The following is a 21,237-nucleotide window of genomic DNA, read 5'->3' as shown; positions in this document are numbered from 1 at the left end:
ACTTGATGGGCCATTGCCCTGAAATTGGCTGAGTTATTCTTACGTCATGTGGTCAAATTACACTCGTTCCAGAGCAAGATAATTTCTGTTCGGAGACCACAGTTTGTTTCCAAGTTCGGGGTGGGGGGAGGTTGGGGGGGGGTGGCACTTTGTAAACTTACTGGCATAGAACAGGGGTTCAGTTCGGGTTACCCCAGACCAACAGAGAAAGTGACAGGATCAATGGGGCGCTGGAGCAATTCCTGAGATGTTACATCAACTTTCAGGACAACTGGGTCCCCCTTCTTCCTTTTGCCCAGTATACCTATAACAATGGCAGTCATGCCTCCCCCCAGGCCAGCCCTTTCACGATTGTCAACGGGTGTTAAGGGAAACCGTTCCCAGAGTGTCAAGATCCGTTTCCATGTCACTACCTTGCCTGCTGTAGCGAACCATCTCTCAAGGTCATCTCTACCTTGTGGTGAGCTCAATGTAATTCCAAACTAATTGCACTTAGTTTTCTGTGAGAACTAATGGCTAATGCAAAGGTGGGCATCTAGAGGCTTCAATGTCAGCGGGACAATGTCATGGCCCCAGATAAGGTATATTACCTGTGACACCTTTAGTTCTTCCCTGGAAGTGTCTGTGTGTCTATCTTTCAATAAAGTTGGAGAGTGTCTTTAATTGAGGATAGCTGCAGAGCTGACACACGGCTTCCTCGTCGAGACAGAGCGCGCGACTATGAAGACTTTAACGAGTGGTGGGAACAACTGAGCGCCTCGTGGGAAATGATCCAAGCCCAACTTAACTACTTTATTTATTTAGACTATTTATATCCTGCCCTATCCCAAAAAGGGCTCGGGGTGGAGAGCAACATTATAAAATCATATTAATAACAATTTAAACATTTCATATCAATAAAACAATAAGATTTGATCATAAACAGTTACAGGTGGGGAATCAATCAGGCACACTTTATGGATTAAGAAGCTGGCACAGTAAAGAGGTAGTTTAATATTACAGCAGAGATGGTACCACAGCACAAGGCCGGCCGATGGAAGGAACGCCCGATAAAGTAGGATGCCCACCGCCTCAACTAAAGGCCTGACGGAATAGCTCCGTCTTACAGGCCCTATGAAAGGGTAACAGTTCAGTGAGGGCCAGGATCTCCAAGCGGAGCCGATTCCACCAGGCTGGGGCCAAGGCCGAAAAGGCCCTGTCCCTAGTTGAGGGAAGACGGACGTCCTTCGGGCCAGGGCTGGTCAGCAGATGCTGTGTGCCACATCGTAGTGATCTCTGGGCATTATGGGGAGATGAGGCAAAAAAGACTTACAAGGAATACTTTGACAAAAAACAGAGAGGAGTGTGGGATTCTAAGGCTGGAGACAAAGTGTATATCTCCACCAAACATCTCCCTACCAGTCAATCGTCAAGGAAGTTGGGGCGGAAATACTCGGGACCTTTTACAATAAAGAGAGTAATCAATAATGTGGAGAAGGATTGCTTAATCAAACCCAGTTCTCTCAGATTTTTTGGAAAAAGTTTTCAGCTTTACTGCTTTAGTAAGCAAGGCCTTGGAGGAACTGTTTTGGCAGTCAGGCTCCCAGTAAAGAGGGTGGAGGGAGGGGGGTCATGAGTGAGTAAGCACTTTCTCCCAAAATGTTGCATTATCCCCCCCACCCTTCTATAGCAGCAGCCCCACAGCTCCCTATTCTTTCCACTGCCCTGTTCGTCTATAGGGCTTCTGGATGAAATGTCTCCACTTGGATTGCCAGTGTGAGCGTGAAAATCAAAGTTCCACACTGCGTTATGCAGAACTGATCCTGGGGGCTGAGGAGAGGCTATAGGAGTGCAGGCTGGGGCAGACTAGAATGGACAGGAAAACCTTCAAAGATGCCACGGACAAGAACACCCAAGTCAGGCCCACAGCTTCTGCGGCCCTAAAATCTCTCGGCCACTGTCAATACACGGTGCAGCAGGTCAGCCAAGTTCCAGCACCAGCTCCGCAACGTTCTTGCAGTGGGGAGGGGCAACAGAAATGTTTTGAAGAAGCCTCCATGCATTGGACAAAAGGGGACTTGTGAGATGAATGAGGGCACTGGATAAACTCTATCTGAATTTGTTGACAGTGCACTTTTCTGTGCCGTTGCTTTGAAGGAAGTACTGGGGTTTTTTTTGAAGGGGGGGGTGCATTGTGTGGGGTTTGCGATCACAGCGAGGCTGCCAAGGTCACCCCTGCGCACCAGCATGAGCTGTGGGTGAGGGTGCCAAGAAGAACACCCTGATCTTTGGGGGAGGGTCCCATGCAGGGCATAGACCTCACTGGTGGACACAGCACAAGTGTTCTGAGGGTGAGCCTGTCACTGTTTGTGTACAACCACAACAGCAACCAGGGTACGAGTTGTAACAAAACAAGAATAACACCATGGATCAAATAAACCACTCTTCAAAAAATTATTGACTCTTGTGTTCAATCCTTCTTTATGTATAAGCTCTCTAGCATTTGCAACAGAGCAATATATCATGCCAATTACACAGTATATAACACACCAAAGAATACACTATATTCACATGTGAGACTTAAACTCTGTACTAGAATGTCCTACAATTTAACATTTATATTGTACCTGTTACTTGGCAGCACTTTGGCTAATGCTTGCTGTAGAGAGATGGCAATATGATTTCTGAATGACCCTTTCCACACACTCAGCATTCAAAGAATTATTCCCCTGTGTGGGTTCTTTCAAGGTTTTGAAGATAGCCACTTTGAATGAAACTCTTTCCACACTCTGAACATTCAAAAGCTTTCGCCTCTGTGTCGGTTCTCCGATGCTCTTGAAGATTGGAACTCAAATTGAATCTCATTCCACACTCTGAGCATTCAAAAGATGTGCATTCTTTGATGCTGTTGAAGATGGCCACTCTGAACGAATCTCTTTCCACACTCGAAGCATTCAAACGGTTTCTCCCCTGTGTGGGTTCTCTGATGCTGCCGAAGAGTGCTAGTCCGACTGAATCTCTTTCCACACACTGAGCATTCAAAAGGTTTCTCCCCAGTGTGGCTTCTTTCATGGTCTTGAAGATGGCCACTCTGCTTGAATCTCTTTCCACACTCTGAGCACTGAAAAGGTTTCTCCCCTGTGTGGGTTCTCTGATGCTTTTGAAGAGTGCTAGTCCGACTGAATCTCTTCCCACATTCCGAGCATTCAAAAGGTTTCTCCCCTGTGTGGGTCCTCTGATGCTCTTGAAGATGACTACTTGTACTGAATCTCTTTCCACACTCTGAGCATTCACAAGGTTTCTCACCTGTGTGGGTTCTCTGATGCTGTTGAAGAGTGCTACTCTCACTGAATCTCTTTCCACATTCTGAGCATTCAAATGGTTTCTCCCCTGTGTGGATTCTTTGATGACTTTGAAGATGAGCACGTCTACTGAATCTTTTCCCACAGTCTGTGCATTCAAAACGTTTTTCCCCTGTGTGGCTTCTTTCATGGTCTTGAAGATGGCTCCTCTGCTTGAATCTTGTTCCACACTCTGAGCATTCAAAAGGTTTCTCCCCTGTGTGGATTCTCTGATGTGTTTGAAGAGTGCCACTCATACTGAATCTCTTTCCACACTCTGAGCATTCGAAAGGTTTCTCCCCTGTGTGGATTCTCTGATGACACTGAAGACTGCCACCTGTACTGAATCTCTTTCCACACACTGAGCATTCAAATCGTTTCTCACCTGTGTGGGTTCTCTGATGCTTTTGAAGACTGTCACTCATACTGAATCTTCTTCCACACTCTGAGCATTCAAAAGGTTTCTCCCCTGTGTGGGTCCGCTGATGATTTTGAAGACTGCTAGTCCGACTGAATCTCTTTCCACACTCTGAGCATTCAAAAGGTTTCTCCCCTGTGTGGGTCCTCTGATGCTCTTGAAGATTGCCACTTAGACTGAATCTCTTTCCACACTCTGAGCATTCAAACGGTTTTTCCCCTGTGTGGGTTCTCTGATGCTCTTGAAGATGACTACTTGTACTGAATCTCTTCCTACACTCTGAACATTCGAAAAGTTTCTCGCCTCTGTGTGTTCTTTGATGTTGGTGAAGATGGCCACTCTCACCGAATCTCTTTCCACACTCTGAACATTCAAAAGGTTTCTCACCTGTATGGGATCTTTGATGACGTTGAAGACTGCCACTCTCACGGAATCTCTTTCCACACTCTGAGCATTCAAAAGGTTTCTCACCTGTGTGGGATCTTTGATGCCGCTGAAGACTACCACTCTGACTGAATCTCTTACCACACTCTGAGCATTCAAATGGTTTCTCACCTGTGTGGGTTCGCTGATGGTCTTGAAGATGGCCATTGCTACTGAATCTCTTTCCACACTCTGAGCATTCAAAACGGTTATTATCTTTAAATATTCTTTGCTGTTGGAGATTTCTACTCTGATTGAATTTCTTTCCACACCGTGGAGGTTTCTCTCCTCTGTGTATTCTTTGCTTCACAGGAAACTGTGATCTATATTTGAAGTACTTTCCAAACTGAATGGTTTTACTTGTCTTCATTACATTGTGCTTTGGAAAATGTATCTTACGCTTTCTTCCATAACTTTCCTTAACCAAACAGCAGTCTTTCTTTCTCTTAGGTATGCTTTTATCCCTGAGGTTTCCTCTTATGTCTTCATTATTAACTCTGTCTGGCAATTGCTGATGAAGTTCCTCATTCCTCTGACCATCCTCTGCTGGAATAATGGGAGAGAGAGAGTGTTAGCACCTGGGAGGGAAGGTAACATCCAAATTCATCTAATTGACTGCAGAAAGAAAGGACTGACAGCCATTCATTCATTCATTCATCTTTGTGTCCCACCCTCCCCACTGAAGCAGGCACAGGGAGGCTCACATTAAGAGGTCACAAGACCAATATTATTAGATAAAAATATAAATACAAGTACACCATAAATAAAACAAATAAAACAATTAGATAAAACAATGGTAGGTGCTTATAGATCAAATACATTGATGTATTAAAATGTATTAAAGGTGGCGGATACTTCCAACTCCATCACTGTTTAGATCTTAGTGTTCAAGTATTTCTGCTGGATGTCCTATAAGAAAGAGATCCCCAGTCACTGTGTGATGTTCGAGGTGGGCCAGATGGATTAGTTTCTGCCTTCCTGTTGCTGTCGATTTTAATTCAAAAATGCCTGGCGGAAGAGCGCAGTTTTGCAGGCCCTTTGGCCTCATCCAGCTAGGCTGACCTTAACTAACCCCCCATCTCTCCCCAGAATAGCCAGGATTTAAGGACAACACGGCCTTTCAAGAACCACAGCTGTAGTCTTGCCCAGAAGGAGCTTCTGAAGAGCCAGTTTGGTGTAGTGCCTGCGCCTCTTTCCAGTTTGGTGTAGTGGTTAAGTGTGCGGACTGTTATCTGGGAGAACCGGGCTTGATTCCCCACTCCTCCACTTGCACCTGCTAGCATGGCCTTGGGTCAGCCAGAGCTCTCTTATCTGGGAGAACCGGTTGGATTCCCCACTCCTCCACTTGCACCTGCTAGCATGGCCTTGGGTCAGCCATAGCTCTGGCAGAGGTTGTCCTTGAAAGGGCAGCTGCTGTGAGAGCCCTCTCAGCCCCACCCACCTCACAGGGTGTCTGTTGTGGGGAAGGAAGGGAAAGGAGATTGTGAGCCGCTCTGAGACTCTTCGGAGTGGAGGGCGGGATATAAATCCAATATCTTCTTCTTCTTCTGAAGCTCCAGATTCCAGGTCCAAGAAGGCCACCCTCCTGCCTCACCCAGCAGCTTTATTATTCTACCAAACTAAGACTGCTTAGAAGTGAAGGAGAAAAGTCCCCTGGGCATTCCTTGCTTGTTGCCTTGAGATAACTGCGAAGGAAACCCACTCTCTGCCAGCTCACTTGGGAAGGGAATCCTCTCTGGAGATTCTCTGGAGGAACTCTCGAGCCTTTCTTGGGAGGCAGGCCTGTTGTCTCTCTCCACCATAGTCTCTCTGAGTTCTTTTGGGGAGAGAGAGAGAGAATTCTTAAACGGGGAAGGAGAGAAATCCACGCAGGAGCAAAATGTCTTCCAGAAGGACAGAAACCTGGTCGAGATCAAAGCCCACAATCCCAACCAGTATAAGGGGGGAGGGATCATTTCCAGATCACAGTGTAGGATGCAGATTCAGATCTGCACTAGAACATGCACAGAGTGCCCAGCACATCGCACTGACTCTGTCTTAACACACATGAATCAGTATCACCCTCTTTCTTGGATGGCCAAAGGCCGCAATGATCCAACATGGCCTGATCCAACATGGCTTCTCTTATGTTCTTATATGACACAGAGTGTTGGACTGGATGGGCATTGGCCTGATCCAACAGGGCTTCTCTTCTGTTCTTATGTGACACAGAGTGTTGGACTGGATGGGCCATTGGCCTGATCCAACATGGCTTCTCTTATGTTCTTATGTGACACAGAGTGTTGGACTGGAGGGGCCACTGGCCTGATCCAACATGGCTTCTCTTATGTTCTTCTGTGGCACAGAGTGTTGGACTGGATGGGCCATTGGCCTGATCCAACATGGCTTCTTTTATGTTCTTAAGTGACACAGAGTGTTGGACTGGATGGGCCATTGGCCTGATCCAACATGGCTTCTCTCATGTTCTTATGTGACACAGAGTGTTGGACTGGATGGGCCACTGGCCTGATCCAACATGGCTTCTCTTATGTTCTTCTGTGGCACAGAGTGTTGGACTGGATGGGCCACTGGCCTGATCCAACATGGCTTCTCTCATGTTCTTATGTGACACAGAGTGTTGGACTGGATGGGCCACTGGCCTGATCCAACATGGCTTCTCTCATGTTCTTATGTGACACAGAGTGTTGGACTGGATGGGCCACTGGCCTGATCCAACATGGCTTCTCTCATGTTCTTATGTGACACAGAGTGTTGGACTGGAGGGGCCACTGGCCTGATCCAACATGGCTTCTCTTATGTTCTTCTGTGGCACAGAGTGTTGGACTGGAGGGGCCACTGGCCTGATCCAACATGGCTTCTCTTATGTTCTTATGTGACACAGAGTGTTGGACAGGAGGGGCCACTGGCCTGATTCGACATGGCTTCTCTTATGTTCTTATGTGACACAGAGTGTTGGACTGGAGGGGCCACTGGCCTGATCCAACAGGGCTTCTCTTATGTTCTTATGTGACACAGAGTGTTGGACTGGAGGGGCCACTGGCCTGATTCGACATGGCTTCTCTTATGTTCTTATGTGACACAGAGTGTTGGACTGGAGGGGCCACTGGCCTGATTCGACATGGCTTCTCTTATGTTCTTATCTGACACGGAGTGTTGGACTGGATGGGCCATTGGCCAGATCCAACAGGGCTTCTCTTCTGTTCTTATGTGACACAGAGTGTTGGACTGGATGGGCCATTGGCCTGATCCAACATGGCTTCTCTTATGTTCTTCTGTGACACAGAGTGTTGGACTGGAGGGGCCACTGGCCTGATCCAACATGGCTTCTCTTATGTGACACAGAGTGTTGGACTGGATGGGCCACTGGCCTGATCCAACATGGCTTCTCTTATGTTCTTATGTGACACAGAGTGTTGGACTGGAGGGGCCACTGGCCTGATCCAACAGGGCTTCTCTTATGTTCTTATGTGACACAGAGTGTTGGACTGAAGGGGCCACTGGCCTGATTCGACATGGCTTCTCTTATGTTCTTATCTGACACGGAGTGTTGGACTGGATGGGCCATTGGCCTGATCCAACAGGGCTTCTCTTATGTTCTTATGTGACACAGAGTGTTGGACTGGAGGGGCCACTGGCCTGATTCGACATGGCTTCTCTTATGTTCTTATGTGACAGAGAGTGTTGGACTGGAGGGGCCACTGGCCTGATCCAACAAGGCTTCTCTTATGTTCTTATGTGACCCAGAGTGTTGGACTGGATGGGCCCTTGGCCTCATCCAACAGGGCTTCTCTTATGTTCTTATGTGACACAGAGTGTTGGACTGGATGGGCCCTTGGCCTGATCCAACAGGGCTTCTCTTATGTGACCCAGAGTGTTGGACTGGATGGGCCATTGGCCTGATCCAACAGGGCTTCTCTTATGTAACACAGAGTGTTGGACTGGATGGGCCCTTGGCCTCATCCAACAGGGCTTCTCTTATGTTCTTATGTGACACAGAGTGTTGGACTGGAGGGGCCACTGGCCTGATCCAACAGGGCTTCTCTTATGTTCTTAGTGATCATAGCCGTAAGCCTTCCAGCACAAAGGAAGATGTGATTCCCTATTGAGCCAAAGCCATTCACTGAGCATTTTACAGTAGAAAAGTGGATTTTCATTAGCAGGAACTAGGAAACGCAAGGAAGGCCACGTACCCTTCGAACTATAAACAATCTCCATACCTCCGGACAGGCTTCCTAGGCTATAAGGTCCAGATGGCACTGCAGAGTGGAAGTTGTGCTTTTTAAACATTTTCTGGAACTGAGCTAAATATCTAAGACAAAGGGCCTGAAAAATACCCCTGGTAATATTCACAGTTTATGAGAGCCAGTTTGGTGTAGTGGTGAAGTGCGTGGAACCTTCTCTGGGAAAACCGGGTTTGATTCCCCACTCCTCCACTTGTATGTGCTGGAATGGCCTTGGGTCAGCCATAGCTCTGGCAGGAGTTGTCCTTGAAAGGGCAGCTGCTGTGAGAGCCCTCTCAGCCCCACCCACCTCACAGGGTGTCTGTTGTGGGGGAGGAAGATAAAGGAAATCCACGAGGTTCCATTCTAATGCCAGGGAGCAGACATTGGGTACAGATCAAGGAGTTCCAAAGGAATTAACCTGGGGGAATTCCTCTATCCAAGAATTGAGGCGAGGACCCTCTGGACTAATGAAATGTAACACAATGCCAGAAGCCAGAACTTTGGAACCAAACATCACCCTTCTACCTTATGTTAAGCGTGCCAGCTTTGTTATTAGAAAGGTATAAAATATTATGTTTTGTGAAAGAAACCTTGAGGAAAACTCAGGGACTACGGATGTTTGTTGGTACAGAGAGACAAGTGTTTTTACTGCTTATCGATACGCAATAAAAGATCTACGGATCACCCATCTTAGAACTCTGGCTGGGGACTCAACTCCTGACACAAGAGCTTTGTGCGAAAACTGTCAGACCATCCAGGGGAAAGGAGTGTTGAAAAGGCAGACCACAGAGAAATGAGGATCTGGCCTCTTCATCACTTTCATTCCACCTTTGCCTCAGTCCAGGATGCTTTCTCCGGCTCGGGTGATGGCCACAACACTGTCAAGTAGCAGGACAGAACTCAAAACGGTGTTTTGAGTCATGCCTCATCACAATGACAGCAACTCACACCTCTGGCACCCAAGAAAGATCCTTACCTAGAGAGGCCACGTTCCCATAGTTCTCCAGCATGACTTCCCTGTAGAGATCTCTTTGGTCCGGATCCAGCAGGGCCCACTCAGCCTCGGTGAAAGAGACGGACACCTCCTCCAAGGAAAAGGGACCCTGGAAGAAAAAGCAGATCCCCCCTCTTCAGAGGTCACGCCAGGCAGAGACTGCACAAGGGAGGGATTGTCTGGGAAAGTGCAGGATGTGTGGCTGGGGGTGGGGAAAGGGAGTGGCCTTCAGAGCCTCTCTCGCCTGGACACCTAGAAACTGCAGGAGTAAAAGTCCCCTAAATAAGGAAGGGGGGTACGACTGTCCCCTGCTCAGATCCCCTACCTGGATGGGAGGCGCAGCAGTCGTTTCCACACCTCTGAAAAGACGACGGCTCAACAGCATCTCTCCACAGCCTGTTCCTGAGACAAAGGAGGAAAGAAGGGTGCTTTCTAAGACCTCCTATTCCACTAGCTGGTTTGGACCCTACTTCAAGCACCCCCTTCTCAGGGGTGCGAAACCTCAACCTGTCTACACTCAAAAATCTTCTAAATACTTTTTACAAAATTCCGGGAGAGGCAGAAGAGGAGCACCAGGGACCTGTGAGCCTCGGGGATTACAAAAGCTGACAACGTACTTCAGACTTCTGGGAGACCCGTGTCACGGGGGGAGAGTGGGGTGGAAATAATTTCGAATGACACGTCACTGTCAAATTTGGCCTGGATGAGTATTCAGGCAATCTCTACAAGCAGCTTTTCAGACAGATGCAACAGCAGAAGATCAGATCTGCCCCAAGCCCCCCCCCCCCACAGAGCCCCTGGGGGGAGCCAGGCCCCCCTGCCCCCCCAGTATCCCGCTTCCCACAGAGGCCCACCAGATGCCCCTATAAGAACTGTTATAGAAGCCAAATTTGTCCCATATTATTGGCCCCAAGAAGGTGTTTTCCAGAGCTCTGCTGCACAGAGGGTGGAAGGTCTTTTTCCTCATTGGGTAGAACTGAAGGAGGGTGAGAGATGAATATTTTTATTTATGTGAAGAACTGCCTTCCATGAACTTGTCAAACCCACTTTGAGAGGTTTCACAGTTGGTGGACATGGAGTGCCACAAATTCACACTGTGTTCTGTGAAGAAGAGTTTGATTATTTCCCCTGACCTGAACTCTCTACCCATTTACAGGCTGCCCCAATCACACCCAGGCACAAAAGGCCCTTACCACAGGAGAGGGCATCTTGGGCACGCTCCATGGCCTGCACCTTCTGCCCTTGCTCCAAGGAAGCTCCTTCTGCCTCAGGGAACGTAGCTTCTTTCTCCAGGGATGTGGCCCACATCTGAAAGAGCAGGGAGGGAGGGGGGGTAAGAGATGGGATGGAAAAGAGACTAAGGAATGGATCCTGCCCCACTCCCAGACTCTGCACCCTTCCGTCAGCAGACCTGGTGAGTTATCTGGAGGGATAAGGAATTCCTTAGAAAAAGCTGCTACGGAAGGAAGGAATTTTTCCCCTGCTCTTCACTTTTCATGTCAGAGCAGTTTGTAATCTCCTTCCTTTCCTCTCCCCACAACAGACACCCTGAGAGGTAGGTTAGGAGGCTGTCAAATCTCCCACTTGGATGATTAACACTTAAGACAAGTATCTGGCAAGAAATCTTTAGGATAAGGCCAGATATCGTTGCTTGAACTGGACACATCTGGAGGGAATCCCCTCACCTGTCCTGCCTGCCTCTTCTCCTCTGCCTGGCTCAGGAGGAAACCTTCGGCCAGGGCCACCGCCTGGGAACTGGTCTCCGGCCCACATCCTCTGACCCAGCCCTGCATTTCCTGGGGCAGGAGAGTCAGGAACTGCTCCAGGATCACCAGGTCCACGATCTGCTTCTTGGTGTGCCTCTCCGGCTCCAGCCACTGGCTGCAAAGTCCATGGAGCTGGCTGCAAACCTCTCGGGGCCCATTGGCCTCATGGTAGCGGAACTGCCAGAAGCATCGGCAATGTACATCTGAAATCATGGTGCCCTCAGCCAGGGTCTCTGGCCCAGCCCTTTCCCGGAATTCAGCACCACTCCCAGCTTGGAGGGGAACGAGGCCTTTGCTTGCTCTCTTGCCAGTCCCAGCTCCTTCTGGGTCCTGCTCTTCCATCTCCTGCCCCTTCTCTTGAGTCACCTCCGTCTGTGGAACGATGCCTTCATTCAGTTGGCTGTGATGAGAGGCTTCTCTCTGGAGGGAAAGAGAGAGACAGGCAGTAACATCTCACAAACATAAATGAGAATGGACACACACTAGCAAAACCCACAAACCTTCATATGCTCTGGGGACAGATTACAATTGCCCAGGTGGAGATTAAAAAAGGGGCCTTCTTTTGGTCTGAAAGGTAAAGGTAGTCCCTTGTGCAAGCACCAACTCTGGGGTGACATCGCATCACAACGTTTTCACGGCAGACTTTTTATGGGGTGGTTTGCCATGGCCTTCCCCAGTTATCTACGCTTTCCCCCCAACAAGCTGGGGACTCATTTTACTAATCTCAGGAGGATGGAAGGCTGAGTCAACCTGGAGCTGGCTACCTGAACCAGCTTCCGCTGGGATCAAACTCAGGTCGTGAGCAGAGAGCTTGGACCGAAGTACTGCAGATGACCACCTTGCTATAGAAAAAAAGGGAAGTAGCAGAAATGGACCATCTATCAGTGAGATTAAAGGAAGGGAATGTTCAAATGTGCAAAGATACATGGCAACCGTTGTACGTCTGGTTAAAAATGATGTGAAAACAAAGGTTTTGGTAAAGAGGGCAAAATAAATATGTGAAATAAGAACAAGATGGGGAAAGTTTTGGAAACGTACACAATAGGATAGGAAATTTGAATGCTAGATTAATAGTAAATGTATTATACTACGATATGCATTAATTTGGATGTATAGCACAGATGTCTAGACTAATTTAGTTCCACCACTATTCTCCAGTATATGTCAGGCTCTGTAACTCTATCATATTAAAATTACAGAATACTAACCAAATGGACTCTTCACACTAACCCAAAGCCTTTTGTTGTACTTTAGCTAGCATGCGTATCAAAGGGGGGGACGTTTGAAGTGTTAACTTTGTTTAGGTTTTAAAAGGAGCAAAGGAATGTGACCGTTAGTAGATACTGCGGTCGGCCAGCATCTTCCCAGAGGCAAAAAGATAAGCGGAAGCTCTCGTGTGAAAGTTGGCACCTTCACTCCCTGTTGTTTTGAGAATAGTGGCTTTGTTTAGATATCGCTTTGATGTAGATTCCATAAGACTAAGAGACACCCAGTCCCAGGTATTAGTCTCAACTTTTGTATCCAGCTATGAGTTTCCAATAAAGTATTACATTGTCTCAATGAATACTGCCTTGAGTCTCCATCGCCTGACAGTATGCGGAGATGTTTTGTTTTGTGATTGTATTGGTTATTTTTGTTTGTTTGCATGGTATTACGTCTGTATTGTTTTCGGTTGGTTGTATCGTGCTGGTTGGTTATATAGCGTTTTGAATGGTATGTTTTGAATTGTTAATAAACCTATAAAATCGCTGAAAATAAAAGAAAAAAGGGGCTCCCTGAGTATAAATGTTACTATCAAAACATTTATATGTAATAGGGAAAAGACCCAGTTTGGGGTAGTGGTGAAGTGTGCGGAGTCTTATCTGGGAGAACCGGGTTTGATTCCCCACTCCTCCACTTGCACCTGCTGGAATGGCCTTGGGTCAGCCATAGCTCTGGCAGAGGTTGTCCTTGAAAAGGCAGCTGCTGTGAGAGCCCTCTCCAGCCCCACCCACCTCACAGGGTGTCTGTTGTGGGGGAGGAAGGGAAAGGAGATTGTGAGCCGCTCTGAGACTCTGTCCTTGAAAGGGCAGCTGCTGTGAGAGCCCTCTCAGCCCCACCCACCTAACAGGGTGTCTGTTGGGGGGAGGAAGGGAAAGGAGATTGTAGGCCGCTCTGAGACTCTGTCCTTGAAAGGGCAGCTGCTGTGAGAGCCCTCTCAGCCCCACCCACCTCACAGGGTGTCTGTTGTGGGGGAGGAAGGGAAAGGAGATTGTAGGCCGCTCTGAGACTCTGCCCTTGAAAGGGCAGCTGCTGTGAGAGCCCTCTCAGGCCCACCCACCTCACAGGGTGTCTGTTGTGGGGGAGGAAGGGAAAGGAGATTGTAGGCCGCTCTGAGACTCTGTTCTTGAAAGGGCAGCTTCTGGGAGGGCTCTCTCTGCCCCACCCACCTCACAGGGTGTCTGTTGTGGGGGTGGAAGGTAAAGGAGATAGAAGGGCGCTCTGAGACTCTGTTCTTGAAAGGGCAGCTTCTGGGAGGGCTCTCTCTGCCCCACCCACCTCACAGGGTGTCTGCTGTGGGGGAGGAAGGGAAAGCAGATTGTAGGCCGCTCTGAGACTCTGTCCTTGAAACGGCAGCTGCTGTGAGAGCTCTCTCAGCCCCACTCACCTCACAGGGTGTCTGTTGTGGGGGAAGAAGGGAAAGGAGATTATAGGCCGCTCTGAGACTCTGTCCTTGAAAGGGCAGCTGCTGTGAGAGCCCTCTCAGCCCCTCCCACTTCACAGGGTGTCTGTTGTGGGGGAGGAAGGGAAAGGAGATTGTAGGCCGCTCTGAGACTCTGTCCTTGAAAGGGCAGCTGCTGTGAGAGCCCTCTCAGCCCCTCTGAGTGGAAGGTGGAATATAAATCCAATGTCTTTTTCTTCTTCTTTTGTCCTCTACTTCTGAGTAGACTCTGCTCCTAAATAATCTAAGATGAAAACATAAATGTGCACAAACGGCACTTCAATATTCCCAGTCTGCACTAAAATGAATTCAAACCGCCTGCAGAAAAACCAACCAGAGTGCACACAGGCACTTTTTGAAGGTTAAGAGTCTGCTATTGACTTCTAAACCAAAACCATGAGAAGGACCACTGTATCCCTCTCTCTCGGAAGGCTGCCTTACCACTTTGCACCACAATCTTGGGAGGTCTGTAGATCAGGTTTAATATCATTTTGCTATATATTGTTTACCAAGGCATTTTAAATATGCCGCTTTGGTTTTGGGGGGAAGTTAAGTGTCTCTGTTGGGTTTTTTAAGAGAATTTACAAATTCAGCTTCCCATTCCTTTGGCTCCGTCTGTCCTGGGGCTGTTTTGTTAAATTTCATTCGACTTTAATACGGTCAATGAGCAGCACAGAATAGAACAAGTTAACAAAAGCTTCAGAACATATCTTTGCAAACTTTACATGCAACTGAAGAAAACTTTGCACATGGACTTTGCACATGAACCTGTGGGTTCAAACCCAAAAGAAATTTCCTTGTGACCTCAGAATCAGAAAGACTGGAATGGCCCTGAAATCTACCTATTATGGGACTCATGAACCTTGCCCGTATCTCCTGGTAAAATTGGCATGAGAGGAAAACATGTTCCCGGCTCCCCAAGGGCAAACTCTCTCATTCTTAGGGATATTCTACACTCTTGTCCTGGGGCCTAATTCCTTAGGGAAACCAGAGCCCCCAAAGGACGTGAGAGACTGGTGACCCCTTTCCCTTTGTACACATCTTTTCCGCAGCCCGGAAGTGTCAGGCAAGAACTGGGGGGGGGGCAACTCCCCGTGACAGAAGGGCCCTTTCCCAGAGTCCAGCCTGTTTCAGGAACAAGTCTAAGCCCAGCTCTTGAGGGCTACCAAGTGTGCCAGGAGATCTGCCCACCCAAAGCCACCCCGGTGCCCTGCTGGTGTAGGGCAAAGGTTAATCTGGCGCTGGCCTAGACTGGGATTGTGTCCGGGGTGGGGTTTGCTTGGGGAATGGGGCTCAGTCCCCTTCCTGAGGCCTCTCCCAGTGAGGGCACCAGGGCTGCTGGGAGGAAGGGGGGCCGGGGGAGCTGAGGAGATTAGGAGATTCCTGGCAATTATGGGTGGGGCTGGTGCCTGGCGAGGGGAGGGGATGGGGGCATTGAGTTCACCCTCCAAAGCGGCCACTTTCTGCCTTCAGACTGATCTCTGGAGTCTGGAGTTGTAATTTGAGATGCTCTCCAGCCCCTCCCTGGACACTGGCAACACCACATCAGAGGGATGGGAGGACCAGTCAAAATGTTTGGCATTCTGGCCACCCAGTCAGCATGAAGGAGTCGCCATCAGTCCTCCTACCCACCAAAAGGCAAGTTTTGTATTCCTGCTCGCAGCCCCCTTAGGAAGACCTGAACCCGCCCCTCCTCCTGTTTCTCTGTGTTGTGTTGCCTGGGGGGGGGGGACCTTTCCCTCTCTCCCTTGGCAAAAGATGTCTTTCTCTCCATGCAAACCCCGCTGCAGGAGGGAGAATTTGGGGTTGTGTTACGGCTGCCTCTCCCAAGTGAGTTGTGGCGGGAGGGGGCAGGGGTGATGTGGCTGCCGCAGCCGTGTGTGTTCTCTCCCGGTGTGTTGAGTGTGATCAACACTGCTGTGTGTGGGGGGGGGCAGTACTTGGACTCACAGCTGTGGCCCTCCTCAGGGCGTCTACACCTTTCATGCCACAATCCTCACAGGGATGTGTGCCCGTGTGCAACTGGTTCCTGGGTCTGAGGGAGGCTGATGCCAGGGGGTGTGGCCACCCCAGCATGCCCCTCCCCTCTCTGCCAGTCAGAGGGGAGCCCCCTGCTGCAGTGCTGGGTGGGCACTTCCTCTGTCTCCATGGTCTTCCCTGGCAGTGCCAGCTCTATGGTCCCTGGCAGCACAGCTTGCCCACTTTTCCTCTCCTCCGCAGGGCAGCCCCCAGCCCCACACTAGGCCCACGTCTGGGTCTCAGAAGGGGGCTGTGGCTGATTCCACTGCAGAAAGGAGCCGCGTTCCCTCTAAGCTGTGAAGTCTTGTGAGCAAAAATTCTACTTTGTGAGCTACTGGCATTAAAGTCGTGAGCTATTGCATGAACTATTGTGTCTTGGGGGCATTTTTCCTGAGCTAAGGCAGGAATGTGTGAGCTGGAGGCTTAAAACCTGTGAGGGAGCTCACACCAACTCAGTTTAGAGGGAACACTGGGCAGGAGTCCGTCCCGCCCCCCCCGTGCCCCTTTTCACCGAAGCCCAGCATTTTTGGGGAGGGGGAGGGGGGCTGCCCATTAAAATGCCCAGCGACAGAATGTCAGATTCACACCTGCAATTTTGCTTGTGCTGAAAGGCACTGATTTTAGATCCCCCCCTCCCCAAAAAAGAAATCCCCCTTACCCCGTGGAACAAAACTGGTGTCTAAGAGAGTGGCACTCTTGTGTATTCTATCGCAGCCCGTTCAAAAGCGGGGGCTCTGGCCTGGGGAAGTCCCTGGACTCTTGCACTTCTGATCCAGACTTTGGCAGAAGAGTGTGAATAGTTTCTTCTCTTCCAACCCTCTGGCTGCAAGAGATCAGCCCCCACCCCACACCAGAAAACGACCGTCCTGGGGTGTGTGTGTGTGTTGGGGGGGGGGGGGCTCTCTGGCCTTCCTCCCCTCTCAAGTCACCCCCCCCTTGGGCACAAACTTTTCCCTCCCCCCCCCGCCCAAATGTCCAGCAACTTCCCCAGAGTTGCCCCCCCACCGCTGAAAATGATGAACCCTCCCCCTCCCTCCCTTGCAAGATCTCGAGGCTGCCCCCCCCCGTGCCTTACTTCTGAGTAGACCTCCCAGGAAGCTCTTGCAGCTGCTGCTTTGCAGACCCCTCCTTCGCCCTGCAAATGCAAACCCCGCTCTTCCCCCCCCCCGCAGGAAATGCACCTTCCTTCCACCCCCCCCCCCCCCCATTGCACGGCCTCTCTAGCCAGCAGCTCGGCTCTTTTAACCCTTCGGGTGCTGCAGAGGAAGGGAGAAGGCGACCCACCCGGGCTGCCGGGCCCTGTGCAATGCAGTGGGGCTCCTCGGGAGTAACTCTGCTGCAGAGGGTGCGCATTTGGAAACAGACGATGCATCCCTTTCTCTGCCCCCCCCCGTTGGAGAAAAAATGCTGCCCTGCCGGAGCCTAAATGCGGCCAGAAAGTGGGGGAGCTTGGGCCAATATTCCAGGGGGAGGGAGGGAGAGGCAGAGCCCCCCCCCGGGGCTTCGTGCCCCCTCCCTGCCAGAGACTCTCCTCCGCTTGCAGCAGCCCCAGAGGGGGGGCGGGATCCGCGCCTGGAAGGAGGGGAGAGGCGGGGGGGGGGGCGGGAGGGGTCAGAAAAGCTGATCCCGACATGGACCCCCATGCATGCCCCCCCCGGGCTGCAAGGGGGCGCCTGGGCTTCGGTGAGGAGGGCAGGGGGGGCAGAGGACGGGGAGGGGAAGGGGGTCCTCCTCCGGGGGGGGGGCTGGGCAAACCAGAGCATCACCCCAGCAAAGCGGGGGGGGGGGAGTGGGAGGCCTCCCTCCCCCTGTCTTGGCTTCCTCTGGGCCTCAGACTAAGAAGAAGAAGAGGAAGAAGGTAATGCATGTGGACTCTCTGTTCCGTGCGGGCCGTTAGCTCCTGCCTGGCTCACTGGAGCCTTGAGCGCTGAGATTGGGGTCTGGAGAAGCATGGGAGACAGGACCCCACCCTCTGCTCCCCCGGTCCAGTCCGCGGACCCAGTGGGGTTCTAGCGTGGGGACTTTAGAGTGTGTATATTTGGCCCCATTGCCCCAGTAATCGGGGCTTTTTTTTTTTTTGTAGCGGCAACTGCTTTGCATATTAGGGTGTGGCCTAATATGCAAAGGAGTTCCTGCTACAAAAAAGCCCTGAGCTCCGTTGCAATCCTGTAATGATTCACCGCAGCCGAGGCGCTCCGTGCATCGAACCCACTATTTAAGGAAGAAGAAGAAGAAGAAGAAGAAGAAGAAGAAGAAGAAGAAGAAGAAGAAGAAGAAGAAGAAGAAGAAGAAGAAGAAGAAGAATTCTTTCGAAGGGTCCACCCATCTGGAAGGTCTCCTCAGGGTTTTAAAAAGGAGGATCTGAAAACGTTGTGAAAGCAAAGACACCCCAGAGTCAGAAATAACTGGTACTTGCACAGGGGACTACCTTCACCTTCTGGAAGGTCTCCTCAGGGTTTTAAAAAGGAGGATCTGAAAACGTTGTGAAAGCAAAGACACCCCAGAGTCAGAAATAACTGGTACTTGCACGGGGGACTACCTTCACCTTCCAATGAGCCTTGCAGGAACACCCAGTAAGTCTTCACTTTGGTCCGCACACACACCACCAACCACGTTTTACTCCAGGTGTCTACTTTTGTGTGCAGCAGCCCCAGAGACAGAAGGGGGGGGGGTTCCCTGCCTGGAAAGAGGAAAGCTGCTGGAGAGAAAATCAGGGGAAGGGGGGGAGGCCGCCTGCTGCTCTGAAGGAGTTGCCGAGGGTGGGGGGAACTACCTTGGGCCACAGAATCTGATCCCATCAGGGGCCCCCACCCCAGATTGCAAGACAGGGGCTAAAAGAGAGGGGCCCACCCACATGGGAAGTCTAGGGGTTTTAAACAGGATGATCTGGTCCACATAAGAACATAAGAGAAGCCATGCTGGATCAGGCCAGTGGCCCCTCCAGTCCAACACTCTGTATCACAGAAGAACATAAGAGAAGCCATGTTGGATCAGGCCAATGGCCCCTCCAGTCCAACACTCTGTGTCACAGAAGAACATAAGAAGCCCTGTTGGATCAGGCCAATGGCCCATCCAGTCCAACACTCTGTGTCACATAAGAACATAAGAAGCCCTGTTGGATCAGGCCAATGGCCCATCCAGTCCAACACTCTGTGTCACATAAGAACATAAGAGAAGCCATGTTGAATCAGGCCAATGGCCCATCCAGTCCAACACTCTGTGTCACACAGTGGCCAAAAAAACCAGGCACCATCAGGAGGTCCACAGTTGGGCCAGGAGACTAGAAGCCCTCCCACTATTGTCCCCCCCCCCAAGAACCAAGAATACAGAGCTCACTGCCCCAGACAGAGAGTTCCAAAAATATGCTGTGACTAAGAGCTGCTGGTAAACCTCTGTTCCAAATGTTTATCCAGTCCCCTCTTGAAGCTGGCTATGCTTGTAGCCGCCACCACCTCATATGGCAGTGAATTCCACGTGTTAATCACCCTTTGGTTGAAGAAGGACTTCCTTTTATCCATTCTAACCCGACTGCTCAGCAATTTCATTGAATGCCCACGAGTTCTTGCATTGTGAGAAAGGGAGAAAAGTACTTCTTTCTCTACTTTCTCCATCCCATGCATAATCTTGTAAACCTCTATCATGTCGCCCCATCCAGTTGACATTTCTCTAAGCTAAATAACCTTTAACCTTTCTTCAGAGGAAAAGTGTTCCAACCCTTTAATCATTTTTTCCAAAGCTATATATTTTTTGAGCTGCAGTGACCAGAGCCAGTTTGGTGTAGTGGTTAAGTGTGCGGACTCTTATCTGGGAGAACCGGGTTGGATTCCCCACTCCTCCACTTGCAGCTGCTGGAATGGCCTTGCGTCAGCCAGAGCTCTCTTATCTGGGAGAACCGGGTTGGATTCCCCACTCCTCCACTTGCAGCTGCTGGAATGGCCTTGGGTCAGCCATAGCTCTCTTATCTGGGAGAACCGGGTTTGATTCCCGACTCCTCCACTTGCACCTGCTGGAATGGCCTTGGGTCAGCCAGAGCTCTCTTATCTGGGAGAACCGGGTTTGATTCCCCACTCCTCCACTTGCAGCTGCTGGATTGGCCTTGGGTCAGCCAGAGCTCTCTTATCTGGGAGAACCGGGTTTGATTCCCCACTCCTCCACTTGCACCTGCTGGATTGGCCTTGGGTCAGCCACAGCTCTCTTATCTGGGAGAACCGGGTTTGATTCCCCACTACTCCACTTGCAGCTGCTGGAATGGCCTTGGGTCAGCCAGAGCTCTCTTATCTGGGAGAACCGGGTTGGATTCCCCACTCCTCCACTTGCAGCTGCTGGAATGGCCTTGGGTCAGCCATAGCTCTCTTATCTGGGAGAACCGGGTTTGATTCCCCACTCCTCCACTTGCAGCTGCTGGAATGGCCTTGGGTCAGCCAGAGCTCTCTTATCTGGGAGAACCGGGTTTGATTCCCCACTCCTCCACTTGCAGCTGCTGGATTGGCCTTGGGTCAGCCAGAGCTCTCTTATCTGGGAGAACCGGGTTTGATTCCCCACTCCTCCACTTGCACCTGCTGGAATGGCCTTGGGTCAGCCAGAGCTCTCTTATCTGGGAGAACCAGGTTGGATTCCCCACTCCTCCACTTGCACCTGCTGGAATGGCCTTGGGTCAGCCAGAGCTCTCTTATCTGGGAGTACCGGGTTTGATTCCCCACTCCTCCACTTGCACCTGCTGGAATGGCCTTGGGTCAGCCAGAGCTCTCTTATCTGGGAGAACCGGATTGGATTCCCCACTCCTCCACTTGCACCTGCTGGAATGGCCTTGGGTCAGCCAGAGCTCTCTTATCTGGGAGAACCGGGTTGGATTCCCCAGTCCTCCACTTGCAGCTGCTGGATTGGCCTTGGGTCAGCCAGAGCTCTCTTATCTGGGAGAAGCGGGTTTGATTCCCCATTCCTCTACTTGCACCTGCTGGAATGGCCTTGGGTCAGCCAGAGCTCTCTTATCTGGGAGAACCGGGTTTGATTCCCCACTCCTCCACTTGCACCTGCTAGCATGGCCTTGGTTCAGCTATAGCTCTGGCAGAGGTTGTCCTTGAAAGGGCAGCTGCTGTGAGAGTCCTCTCAGCCCCACCCATCTCACAGGGTGTCTGTTGTGGGGGAGGAAGGGAAAGGAGATTGTGAGCCGCTCTGAAACTGAGATTCAAAGTGGAGGGTGGGATATAAATCCAATATCTTCATCTAATTGTATACCATATTCCAAATGAGGCCGCGCCATCGATTTATACAGGGGCATTATGATGCTGGCTGATTTGTTTTCAATTCCCTTCCTAATAATTCCCAGCATGGCGCTCGTCTTTTTTATTGCAAACGCACACTGTCTTGACATTT

The 21,237-nt window shown here is 50.4% G+C and overlaps 1 protein-coding gene across 1 annotated transcript; it reads right to left on the bottom strand.

Annotated features, from left to right (window-relative positions):
• Positions 1-2,436: 2,436 nt before the first annotated feature.
• LOC132572089 (oocyte zinc finger protein XlCOF6-like) lies at positions 2,437-17,075 on the bottom strand. The gene is made up of 6 exons (XM_060238883.1): positions 16,940-17,075; positions 11,064-11,564; positions 10,572-10,686; positions 9,704-9,780; positions 9,361-9,487; positions 2,437-4,707 (listed from the first exon to the last, which is right to left on the bottom strand). Exons 2-6 carry the CDS (start codon positions 11,484-11,486, stop codon positions 2,861-2,863), a joined length of 2,589 nt encoding a protein of 862 aa, XP_060094866.1. The 5' UTR covers positions 11,487-11,564; positions 16,940-17,075; the 3' UTR covers positions 2,437-2,860.
• Positions 17,076-21,237: the final 4,162 nt, after the last annotated feature.

Source organism: Heteronotia binoei, chromosome 5, assembly GCF_032191835.1.
Source record: "Heteronotia binoei isolate CCM8104 ecotype False Entrance Well chromosome 5, APGP_CSIRO_Hbin_v1, whole genome shotgun sequence".
In the NCBI taxonomy this organism is placed as follows: domain Eukaryota; kingdom Metazoa; phylum Chordata; class Lepidosauria; order Squamata; family Gekkonidae; genus Heteronotia; species Heteronotia binoei.
Note: the sequence above shows the minus strand (reverse complement) of the source record. Positions and strands in the feature narration are given on the sequence as shown.